This window comes from Octopus bimaculoides, chromosome 3, assembly GCF_001194135.2.
Source record: "Octopus bimaculoides isolate UCB-OBI-ISO-001 chromosome 3, ASM119413v2, whole genome shotgun sequence".
NCBI lineage: Eukaryota > Metazoa > Mollusca > Cephalopoda > Octopoda > Octopodidae > Octopus > Octopus bimaculoides.
This window is the reverse complement of record NC_068983.1, coordinates 68,406,814-68,420,063: the sequence shown is the minus strand read 5'-3', so window position 1 is coordinate 68,420,063 and position 13,250 is coordinate 68,406,814. Positions and strand designations below refer to the sequence as shown.

At 34.3% G+C, this 13,250-nt stretch overlaps 1 protein-coding gene across 5 annotated transcripts in view; it reads left to right on the top strand.

Annotated features, from left to right (window-relative positions):
* Positions 1–13,250, top strand: part of LOC106872086 (myomegalin) — a 147,160-nt gene that overhangs the window by 45,089 nt on the left and 88,821 nt on the right. For all 5 annotated transcript variants that reach the window (XM_052966205.1, XM_052966207.1, XM_052966208.1 and 2 more), the window contains exons 2-3: positions 5,126–5,202; positions 10,370–10,437. In XM_052966205.1, the coding sequence (XP_052822165.1) occupies positions 5,126–5,202; positions 10,370–10,437 (145 nt within the window). The remainder of the gene's footprint in view (positions 1–5,125; positions 5,203–10,369; positions 10,438–13,250) is intronic.

Here is a 13,250-nt window from a genome sequence, read left to right as displayed (position 1 = left end):
TATAAATTTACATTTCGGTGCTTAAAGTAAATTTTTAGTTGTGTAAGAAATGATTAACCTGATGAAATACATTTCTCTATTTTGAACAAACCTATCAAATTAAAAGGAAGTAAAAGTTCAAAATATGTGCTTTTGTTTTCTGTTATTGCCCCACAAGTGTTTTATTTACAACTCAATTGTTTATATAATTAGTATAGTTTTTGAAATGTTTGTTATGCTTAATGAAATTAGTAAATTTGTAAATATTAACTAGCTTTCTTGTAACAGCCTATCTGTTTAATGTAATGAGAAAATATATTAGACAAGCAAAACCAAGTCACTTGTATTATATATCTGGTGGTTCTGTTAATTCTATAACTATTTATAAATAATTGCATGTTTTAAATCAACAGTTGTATAATGATAGTTATATTGGTTATTTAAAACACATGAATTATATTTTCAATTATGCATGTCAAAAGTTATGTTGCTATATAGTTAATTTCATAGTCAGTGTTATTTTTAGCTGTATCAAAGTTTGTTAACATGTAGTCTGAGGTCATGAATAATGTTGAAGTGAGGTTAGTTGAAATCAGACTTGGAAAACAACCTTTAATGTTGCCATCAAGTTGGTATCATATATCAACAGCATCCAATTCTTGCAATTGAGATCTCGAAAATTCTTGTATCTCAACTCTGCAATGGTTACAAATTACATTTCAAAGCACAGCTAGTTCAAAATCAGGTGTTTTTTGTGTACATGTGGTTAAGTGTGTTTAAGAATACAATTTCTGCCTACATTATACAGCATATGAAAAACTTTATTGATGCTTGAAAATACAGAAGAGCTGGTCCACTTACTCCCATTCTCATTATTTTGTGTTAAACTGAGAACAGCTCTTGTAGCATTTTCCTGAAGTATGTTTACTTCGTATAGTGTTCATAGAGTATTATTTTACTCTAAGCTATTTACTTTAGTTTACTCTTACACATTCCTGTATAGAGTTAAAGACAGTTTAACTTATATATCTATACATTAGATTAAACTTATATATCTATACATTGTCTAACATTTTAAGGCTGTCGTTCATTTCTTCCATTGCAATGAGGAAGTTCACTTCTAGTTTTTACTTTGTTGATACGACATTTTGGAATGTTCTATCCTTATTAATGTAATGTTAAGAAATGATTTTACAAACATCATTTAGTTATTCTATGCATATATTTAAAATAGCATGTAAATCACTATTTGAAATATTTTATTACAATGTTTTCTTTTAGTACAACAATTAGATATCATCAACACAGTTGTTTGTTGAAGTGATTTTGAGAGTTTGTGTTGTTGCTGAGGAAGTACATTTTCAGAGCACATGGTTTAATGTGTTAATGAAATAAACAAGAAGGGTGCATGCACACACGCACGTACGCGCGCACGCACATGCACACACACGCACACACACACACACACACACACACACACACCTACCTTCTCATTTCTGAGTATTTCTTTCTTCATTGTAGTTCCATGACAATAAATTAATGAAGGAATACCAGTAGCATGGTTTTGATTAGAGTGGATTCCAACTTGCCAGAAAGTGGCCCACATGCTGTGGTTTCAAAGACCTCCTCTGTCCCATATCTAACATATAAAAGTATCAGGCAGTGAAACTACAATAGACCCAGGTGTTACTTGAGCTATGCCTTCTTAGCTAATCCATTTGGCTTCACCCCCTTCTGTTAGTTCAGCTGTTGAGATCATAGGTCTACATCTGTTGTTCTGCCATTGGAGACTGTCTGTTTTTAGCAAGATATATCCCTTTAGCTCTGCTCAGATCCTTGGGAACAGGCTCTCCTCATGAAGGTTTTAGCTGGGATGATGTTGCTAATGAGAGGTTCAGGCCTTTCCCTGAAATGACTGATCACCTATGAGTGTGAGGACTAGAATCTGAGGTGTGGCTATATATTGTACATCACTCAGTGAAGGGTACTATCTCTACATAATGTTTGAGTGTGTGTGTGTGTGTATGCCTTGTTTACGTAGGCATAATTGTTTTGCAATGAAGATGTCACATGATCTCTAACCTGTGGTACTTTAGCAACATATAAATGTCATCAAACTTTAGAGATTTAAACAAGTTATATTTCAGTTTCATCTCTTTTGTTGGTGAGACCTTTTACAGATCTTATTATTTGTTAATGTTTGATCATCAGCCATGTTCAAGTACTATTTTTGTATGCTAACTTGGGGTTGGTTGGTTTGATATAATTTTCCACTTGCCTGTACTCATCGATTTTTAGAATATACTCTCTTTTTCTATCTCCACTGGTCTTTCGTTTTTATGATTCCCTCCCCCAGCTCCTTGTATATTTTATAGAAAATGATAGACAATGAACTTCACCATTGCACCTGTCATCAACTTCAATATCAGGAGTCTCAATTACTGCACATGTTTAAGTATCTCCTCAATAATCTTTCAAAAAAAAAATGGCTTATATTTAAGGTTATCAAAACAATTTGGAAGATATATGGATTCATCATCAGTTTTGGTAATATTTTATTCTTAAATATTTGTTTCCATTACTATTGAAAAAGTTACCACTACTGTTTTAATCATGAGTATCGCTTGGGTAAGATCTCTGCTTGTATATTTCCTGGTCAGCTGTTCAGGGAAGGATTTAAACCCAGTACTGTAAGGATTGTTGCTCAGAGCTGTAGACTGTATCGCTCTGTGGTACCCACCCATTTATAACAAGAGATATTGATAAATGTCTTTACCAGAAAAATGATAGCAATAAGATATGAACCATTGGCCTGTTTGGCAAGTAGGTAACATAGACACTTAATGATCTGACCATCTGAAAGTTTGCAATCCTATGCAGAGTTCACAAGCACTCTGCTTTAGTAAATCTTTTTTGTTAACTAGTTGTATTCTTGACTGGCTGTAGAAATGACATATAACTCACTCATTATTCACTTGTCCACTCCATCCCACTCTTCCATCTATTAATTTCCATTTTCACTATCTTAGAAGATGACCATAGATTATTGGCAGTGCATTTCTTCTGTCTGTAATTCATATTCTGTAAACCTGCAGAACAAGCCATTAAATTTCTATAGAGAAATTGTACTTTGTATTATTTTATCTTTTCGGTTTTTGATAAATATGCATATCTCTATAGCAGCATATCACTTGGATATTGTATCATATTCAGTAGGATGTGCTTTGAGAGAGATGATTACCTTTTCTAAGTGTTTAACCAACCACGTTGATACTCCGTCATTGGCTCTGGTTGAGTGAGCCTTAGAGGTCCATGTATCTCATGTTTAAAAATAAGTACAAACAGTAATATTTCTAAACATTAGCAAAAGGCCATAACTTTTGGGAGGAAGAAATGACTACTACTTATATTATTGATCTCAGAAGGATGACTAGCAAAGTTAACCCTGGCCGGATTTGAACTTAAAATTTAAAAGGATGAAGTTAAATATCATAAAACATTTTTCTAGTGATCTTCCAGTTCTCCTAACAATTGTTTTCAGTCTAATATTTAAATAGCAATGTCTATGATTTGGATTTGTCACTGACTTTGTTGTTAAATTTGATTCTTACTTGAACACTTAATTAGAATAATGGGACTTTTGTTTGCAGAAAACTTCAACAATATATGGTATTTTATATTTTTTTATCATTCTTTCATTGGTAGAAAATCTGAAATAAAAATTTTCTAAATAATTTATCAAAAACTACTTTCATCAGCATCATCATCATCATTGTTTAACGTCTGTTTTCCATGCTGGCATGGGTTGGACGGCTCGACTGGGGTCTGGGAAGCCAGGAGGCTGCACCAGGCTCCAGTCTGATCTGGCAGTGTTTCTACAGCTGGATGCCCCTCCTAATGCCAACCACTCTGAGAGGGTAGTGGGTGCTTTTTATGTGCCACTGGCACAGGGGCCAGAGGGGGCTGGCAACGGCCACGATTGATTGGTGCTTTTTACATGCCACTGGCACGGAAGCCAGTCATGGCAGCTCTGCTGGCATCGGCCACATTCAGATGGTACTTTTTACGTGCCACCAGCACGGAGATCACAACTACAATTTCCATTTGATTTTGATGTACTTGACTCAGTAGGTTTCCTCAAGCATGGCATGTTGCCCTACGATCCAAGGTACTTTTGAGTGGACTGGTTATGCGACACTGGTGTAGGTTACAGCCGTGAACTCATTTTATTTGCTGGGTCTTCTCAGTCACAGCATATCTCTAGAGGTCTCAGTCTTTTGTCATTGCCTCTGTGAGGCCCAACATTCGAAGGTCATGCTTCACCACCTCATCCCATGTCTTTCTGGGTCTCCCTCTATTAATAATTCATGCATTGTATAGTGTTACTGATTTTTCACTTTACAGTTAATATTTCTCATTTGCATTCTTATCTTCATGTGGAATATAAAAATAAACTTCTGTTTCCTTCATATAAGACTGTAAATTTGGTGAATTGAGCGTTTGGAGGTAGTTAACATCTCATGGCCTGGAATGTGGCCCATGCAAATTCAAAAATACAAGCTTTTTGATAAATACTGATAACTAGCATAGACATAAGACACATTTAGATGAGGACAAATATCCGTCAAATGTAAATAATGTACATAATTCCCCATCTCTTAAATATAGAACTGAATAAAGTAGCAATTATAGTTTAATAGAAGTAAGTTCCTAGAGAACTGAATCCAACATATTTATGTTTTTGGTAGAACCCATTTCCCTTCATTTTTGCTATAGTTTCATCATTTATCCCTTGCACGAATGTCAGCTCATGTGCCTATGTAAGAAATCAATATCTTACTGAGACATCTTGGTTTATTACAATGATCTGTATCTGGTTTTAAACAGTTTTAGTCAGACATACATATTTCTCTTCTGTTTTCCAAACAGTTAAATGCTTTACTTTGTTTCTTAAGTATATTCCTCTGAAACAATGCTTTCAAATTATCATCATTATTGTGTTCTTTTTTTATGCAATAATTTTCATTAGAATTTCTTCAGCTGTATGCATCGATTAATTCTCTTGTTATTAGTCATTTTTTATTAATTTTAATATGTTATTCTTTCATTATATTATTATTCTTGTATTTTTTTCTTTTACTTACAGTGATAGTCAGTCAGACAAGATGAGAGAAGGGGAATGTCTAGACCTGGAGGACTCTCCTGAGCAGGTCTCCCTAACAGGTAAATATATTTTCATTTGCTGTTGTAATTGTATGTATCTTCCTTTCTTTCTTTTCTTTTACTTGTTTCAGTCATTTGACTGCGGCCATGCTGGAGCACCGCCTTTAGTCAAATCAAATCGACCCCAGGACTTATTTTTTGTAAGCCTAGTACTTATTCTATCGGTCTCTTTTTGCCGAACCGCTAAGTTACGGGGACCTAAACACACCAGCATCGGTTGTCAAGCGATGTTGGGGGGACAAACACAGATACACAACATATACACACATACATATATATATACATATATAAGACGGGCTTCTTTCAGTTTCTGTCTACCAAATCCACTCACAAGGCTTTGGTCGGCCCGAGGCTATAGTAGAAGACACTTGCCCAAGGTGCCACGCAGTGGGACTGAACCCAGAACCATGTGGTTGGTAAGCAAGCTACTTACCACACAGCCACTGTATATTTTTTTAGAGAGAGAGAGAGAGAGAGTTGATAATCCTTTATTTAAATTGCTTCAGTCCAAAAGTCGTTTAGATTTTGAAATGATTGCACTAAGCTGGAATTTGAAAACAAAGTTTCACTTTTTTCATGAAATCATCCATGTTATCTAATACAGGGGCACTAATTTCAAATCTTCTCTTAGAATTTGTGCATCACACCAAATTTTTTTCAGAAATGCATTTTCAAGTTTTAACTATATAATGCATATTAAATGCACATATTAGTAGAACAGAAATTGCAGTTATATGAAATATACTTGAAAATATTTCATATTTTGAAATTTCATGTAAAAGATTATCTACTGAACAAGTGTAATAGAAAAAGTCGGGTCAGTCTGAGTAGTTTCTATTCTTCTTAGAACTTCATCAGAGAAAAAAAATACCATCTGCTTTTTGTCCATTGAGAAATTAATAGATCTTAGTTTTTATAGTGTATACAAGCTTGAACACAGCTAGGCTAGTGTATCTAATTTGCATAACAGTGCATGCACTGACACTATGGATAATTAATTAATAATACCTGAGCGAGATCGTTGACAGTGCCCCTGGACTGGCTTGTGTGGGTGGCACATAAAAGACACCATTTCGAGCGTGGCCGTTTTCGTGCGGGTGACACGTAAAAGCACCCACTACACTCTCTGAGTGGTTGGCGTTAGGAAGGGCATCCAGCTGTAGAAACTGCCAAATTAGATTGGAGCCTGGTGTTGCCATCCAGTTTCACCAGTCCTCAGTCAAATCGTCCAACCCATGCTAGCATGGAAAGCGGACGTTAAACGATGATGATGATGATGATGATAGCATCCTTGAACAAGTGGAAATGTACTGTAAGATGTACCTTTTTCGACAAACATATAATGTTAGCCTCAATTCGTGAAGTTAACTTTATGTTTATCATAGGCTAAAATTGTATTTTATCAAGAGATATATATATACCTTACATTATTTTCAAATTATCCAAAAATTATTGTGTAATTTATTATTAATGAATAAAGCACATTATCAACATATGCAATGTTAAGCAAATTACAGACAAATTTAGCTGTGTATAAGTTCATATATGCTTATAAATGGCTATAAATTACTAATTACTCTGTGGACAGAAGTTGAGTGTTCTTTCTCTGACAAAATTTTAAAAGCAATAGAAACTACCCAGATTATTCTTTTTCTATCAATGGAACAATAAAGACCTGTTTACCTTTCACTGTGAGACTAAAAGTTTAGTGGAAGAATATGGTGAAAGTCACCCTCAAGGCTAAGCAATTTGCCACCAAATATTGAATCCAAAAAGTAACTGAGATCTAATGGAAAACAAATTGTTTTGTTATGGAAATATTTCATATTAAACAAGCTGTCTCAATTACAGTTTGTTTGTTTTTATTGTTCTCTTTCTCTTTCTATGAGAGAGAGAGGGAGAGAGAGAGAGAGAAAAGTGTGTCTGTGGATAGAAGATAACTTTTATCTGACTGTAATAAAAACAACTATTAAATTAATACCTTTTAGCTTCAGTTGTGTGTGACAGATGACTAAACTGTTATAAGTACTGATTCTGCAGACTGGCCAGTGATTCAGGGGGAAAAATGCAGGTGCAAACTTAATTTAATTATTATCAAACCTGGTTTTAAAAGCTACATTTATAATATTGGGATTAGCCCATTGCAGTATGGTTAATTTTCTTCCTTTTTTCTTTATTTCTTTCTGGTTTCTTTTGTGATGGTTTGGCAGTATCTATTTTTCTTATTTCAAAATTTCTAAGTTATTCAAGTTATAAATTTGGTTCATTTAGGATTACATTCACTAATAAGCAAGTTAGTATTAACATATTAGGACAGGAAGGATTTTAAAAAGTTAACTAGAAATAATTATGCAGTATGGAAAACATGATAGTAGTCAATGACTATTATTATTTTCATTTTTCTAACATGTGTTGATCTTATTCTAACCTATTTAACAATTTAATGCAAAGAATTTGAAAAAGTTAGCTAGAAATAGATAGATATCCAGTGAGGTGCAAGAACAGTAATAATTACTAATTTTATTATCAATGCCTGGTTAGACAATATCATTAAAAAATAAAATAACTTCCAGTCTGATTTAGAGAGGATGAAATCTATTGCTGTGTACATTAGCAATAAAATCTTCTGAAACTCAACATATCCTATATCTAACCCTATCGTTGATTTATATGTGATGAAAATATATATCCCCATTTGCCTTTACAATAGAGTAACATTGCCTGTAGGTAAACATTCTACTTATTTTTGCTGTTTGCGATCTTGCTATATTTGTGTGAAGGTCTATTTCTAGAACATGGAAAATAATTAATCCTTCAAGAAAAATTGTCTAGTCTTATTAGTACTTTCAAACAGGTTACCCTTACTAATATACTTTGTTTTTATCATTTAAATGTTGTACAGACTGTGTGTTTTACCTTGCTACTTGCAGAGTGTATAAGGGCCCATATTGAGTTCTGTTTTTTGATCTATATTTTGTAAGAGGAGAACTTACTCAGGAGATGCAAATGATTTATTCAAAGATGGGAAGAATGTTTGTCAATGTTTGTTATTAGAAGCACACACAGACTTTAGTTTGTCAGGTGGCAGTAGTAGCTGGTTGTATAAGTTTTCTCTCTGGAATGCAACTGCTCAGTGTTACTATTTAACCTGCTATGTATATTGGGGCTTCATGTTGAAAATAACTTCAGTAAGATGCTTTTACATGGCATGATCCCCACAGAGAGAAACAAAACAAAAAAATGGAAGAAAAATAACACTTTCTAATTTGATTATTATAGATGTTGTCATGTAATTTGTGTGAGTAATTTAGTAATTTGGTCTGTTCACTTTTAATGTAGGAGGTACTTTTTATTTATTCTAATAAAATCTTTAAAGTATGATTTACATTGTAAAACAAATTTTACTTCCTTCATAATAATAATATGATGTGATACAATATGGTGTGATTTCAAGATTAGTGCAGAATTTATAAGAAGTAGAAATATATTCATTCCTCATAAATTAAACATTAACATTTGCTGTTGCTATTATTTTGATGTATGCTTTTCTGTTTTACCTCACAATTTTCAAGAGGATTTTATCTGCCACCATTCTTGCTTGAATTTTCTTCACTACAATCTCTTTATGCCAGTCTTTCCATTCTCACTTAAATTGGGCAGGGCTTGATGATGACGATGACTTCACATCACTTATCAATTCACTGAGCTTCAGTCTCTTGAAGTTGGCCTTTACCATTTCTTCCCATGTCGTCTTCAGTCTTCCTATTCTGCAGCTTCTTCAACTGTTGTCCTTCATATGCATCATATGGCCATATCTGCACAGTTTCTGTTCTTGCACACTACATCTGATTCCGCTTACAGCCAATTTTTCTCTTAGCTTGTTTGTGCTTAATCATTTGTGCACACTAGCATTATGCATTCAGTGGAACATGCTTGCCTCAATTCTTTCCAGCTTTTGTACATCTACATTTTATACTTTTGTTTTACTACCATGCTATAATTAGTAACATCTTTAGGCCACATAGTTTGTGGTCTACCTCATATCTAGCAGTGAAATTATCAATTAGATATGGTATTAGCACTATGAGTTTGAGTTACAATCTACTACAAGTATTTCATGTGTTTGAGCATTATTATTAAAATCATCTGAGTCTTTTCTTCTTAGTTCACCTTGTTCTCAGAATCAGGTACCAGTTCATCTGGAAATTTTGTTCGAGATAGGCTCCTGTTCAAGTAAATACTTTCCTTCTAAGCACAACCGACTAGAACTAGTTGAGACATCACTAGAGAGAATGCTTCAGTAATATAGTTTCAAGGAATAAGGTTGGGAAAGAACATTTAGTGTGGCATCTAAATGGATACAGTATGGTGTGAGTTGTGGGAAGAGGAAAAGTAGATGCATTCAGTTAACTTAGATGGCTACATTGGCTAGTTTAGAGACTCAAAGAACATTGTAGTTTCATTTTAAAAAAACCCATAAAAATGGAATAAAATCTAATTCCTGCTAAAGGAAGATTCTGTTCTGTTATTGGAAGGATTCTTTATGAGATGTTTGTTCTCATGTTTACATTTTGACACCGACTCATATTAATGTTGAATATCTCAGAAAAGGCTACAATGAGTTGCAGTACTTCTCAACTACGAGCATCTTAATGACAATGTAAAATGTTGCAGTTTCAATTATAAACCAGCTTTCTAGTACTAAAATAGTGAAATAGAATTTCTTTTGTTTCTTTTTCAGAAAAGTCTACATTGTCTATGTTTTCTCTTAAATGTATTTTCTCTGAGCACAATATAATTTTTCTCAATGCCATTTCTGGATAATATTTTCAATCAATACACTAGTGCATTTGTGAGACCAATAAATTGACATATTATGTTGCTGCATTGCATTCTAGCAATGGATTTGAATTGTTCCTAAGTCTAATTGATTCAAGCTATCTACTGATTTTACCTTTTGCTTTTGTTTGTATATAAATGAAGTGTACACACACAGAGACACACACACACTCATGCACATATACACAGAATGTGTAATCTTAAAAAATTGTGCAATATTTATTTCCTGCAATTTGTTTCTATTATTTCTCAAAGCATGCTCGTGTGAGGTAGAAGCACAACCACCACAAAAACTTTTATGTATCTATTTATTTCTTGGTCATTTCAGTCAATTCCCCCAATGTCAGTGGTCACCTTACCCCTATGCGAACGAACACTATGAAAGAGTGTGAACAGGTAAGTAACATGATTAATTGCTTTACTTTTTTTTACCCTTGTTTAACCTACAGTTAAAGCTCTCATCATTATTTAGTTCTGAGGAAGAAGGGTTGGATTCCTAGCCCTTTTAGGCTAGTGAAGCTTGAGTGATAAATGTTCAGTGTCTGTAAAATGAATGAGAAGGAGTTACAGAGGGTTCTGTTTCTGGAGAGGGAAGGTTGGTGAGTGTTTGGTGGTGTAAATGAAACAAGCTGAGTATATTGGATGGGGGTAGTATCTAGCTTACAAGTTCAGGGGAGGACACAGTAAATCATTGGCATAATGGTTGTAATGTTTTTGGTGAATGAAGATTTTCTTATCAGTCAGGTGGCCATTTTTTAAATGCAGTCTTGTGGTGTTTGTGTAGCTGCAGAACTGTCCCAGATATATAAATCAGCATTCTAATGTAGGCCACACTTGTTTCTTGTGCAGGGTCAGCAACTGTTTAGAACTAAAGTATTTTCCGTCCTCAATGGAAAGCCTAGCCTTTGTTGTTGATTGCAGTTGGAATATTATTTCTATTGATCAAAGCGAGCTCTGTTGAGATAAGCTCCTGCTCTTAGCTTACAGAACTTACCAAATCAATAGAATTACAGCAAATTTTACATATAGATTGTGTATATGAATGAAAGACAGTGGAGGTGAAAATGGTTCAAGAGAATTAGAGAGAGGGGAAAGAAAAGAAAGTAATAGAAAGAGTGTGAATGTTAAAGAAAGAGATTCATCTAAAATGTATTTATATTAAGCTACAGAGGAAGTTTTATTTTCGCTATCTTGTAAAGTGATTAGAGAAAGCAGCTATTAGAATCAGTTACTATGACAGGATTTTGTTAGTGTGTATATATACATCAGGCAAATTCTGTTGATTGTTCTCTTCAAAATATAGCTTCTGCCTATATATAATTTAGGTTAAATGTCCAGTCAGATTCTCACTTCCATTTTCTGAAGTGAGAATGTTAGAGTAAACCTGTGATCTGGTTTTTCACTTCATTTCACTTGCATTGCTAATGAACCCTATACAATCTTATTTCACCTCTGGGGCTTTATTATAGGAATCTGGGATTTGCCTATAAAATTGGCAACCATTTGAGATAAGCTCTCAGTGTGCTCATCTGTGACCTATTTTCAAGTTGGTACAATTTTTCTTTTATTTATATCACTAATGCCTTTGGGTAAAGTATAAGTTTCACAATTTCCTATTTTGCTTTCTGTAGATCAATCTCGTTTATATAAAGTTATGAAAACCAACATCATCATCATCATCATCATCATTATTATTATTATGTACTATTCATCTGCTGCCTCTATAGCCAATTAAAAAAACTCTTGTTGTTATTATCATCCTCTGTCTAGAATCCTTGTAGCAAATAATAGTAATTGTCATTGTTGCTGTGCTGACGTTGTTGTTGTTGTTATTAGAGTGGTGCATAGCAGAATTGATAGAGTATTGTCAAGATCAGTGTCTTCTGACCCTTCCCGAACTCAATAAGTACCAGTCATGTACTGTTACTCATTTAAGTCAACTACACCCTCCTCTGAAACATGACCTTTGGCTCAAGTTAGAAATCAGTATTCCACATTTACGAAGTGAATAAAATTCTATACCTTTTTAAGCTGTGCTTATCGTATAGAGAGGTAACAAGAGATGCTGTAATGTCATTATCCATAGGTTGGTTCTCTTTGTGTTTAACTGTGTGACGTGCAGTGATGCAAAAGAATTATGTATTACTTACTGGAAGCCCAGTGAGAACCTAAGGTAAGAATGGACTTTGGAAGCTGGGACTGGCTCAGTAAAAGAAACAATTATGCAAACATGATTATAAGATCTCTTATTTAAACAGACATTTCCAGCTCCTCTTACAATCTTTCGAGCCACCCACCCACTTCTGTTCATCTTTTATCTTGAAGGCCACCTGGGCACCTCATCACCACTATCTCTCTCTTGCAGCTCCTACTCATCATTTCTCTCTCCCTCCTATTAAATGTGAGTAGCCATGCAGCTTTTCTACAAGAACCTGCTCTGATCCCTCCTCTTTTTCTCATACATTAACCCCTTGTCTCCTAGTATAAAGTCAGCACCCACATCCCTTGGGGTTCCTAGTCTTGCAAGCTGCATGATGACCTCAATAGTGTTGGTGGCTCCAGAAAGCACTTAGTATATGCTGTAAAGTGGTTGGCATTAGGGAAGGCATCCAACCATATGAACCATGCCAAAACAGATACTGGAACATGATGCAGTCCTTGAACCCATAATATCTTGTCTGACCATCCAACCCATGCAAACATGGAACATGGATGTTTCAGTGATGATGATGATGGACATCATCGTCATCGTCCACTTTTTATTCTTTTAGCTTTTTATTACTTTGTCACATAAGCCCAGCAATATTTATTTCAGAGGTCTTTACTGTTTTATCTTTTATGAAATTATTCATCAGTATCCTTAGTCTCAATGACAACAATGACGATGGCCACTTTTTATTCTTTTGGCTTTGGAGATATAAGCACAGCAATATTTTAGTAGTCGATGAAATTGCTCATCAGTTTCCTTACTTAGTCCCAGGTTTGGTACAAATTATTATGTTTTACTTCTGTAACCATATATTCATCTATTATCTGTTGAATTCCAATAATAAAACATTCATTAGTTCATAGTATTATGTACAACAGCAGGCATTAACTAGTTTCAAAGACAAACATCCCCCCACCACCATCACCAAAAAAAAAATATGTATCCTGGAATATTATCCCTTAGTTTTAGCTTTCCATTATATATATATATATATATATAT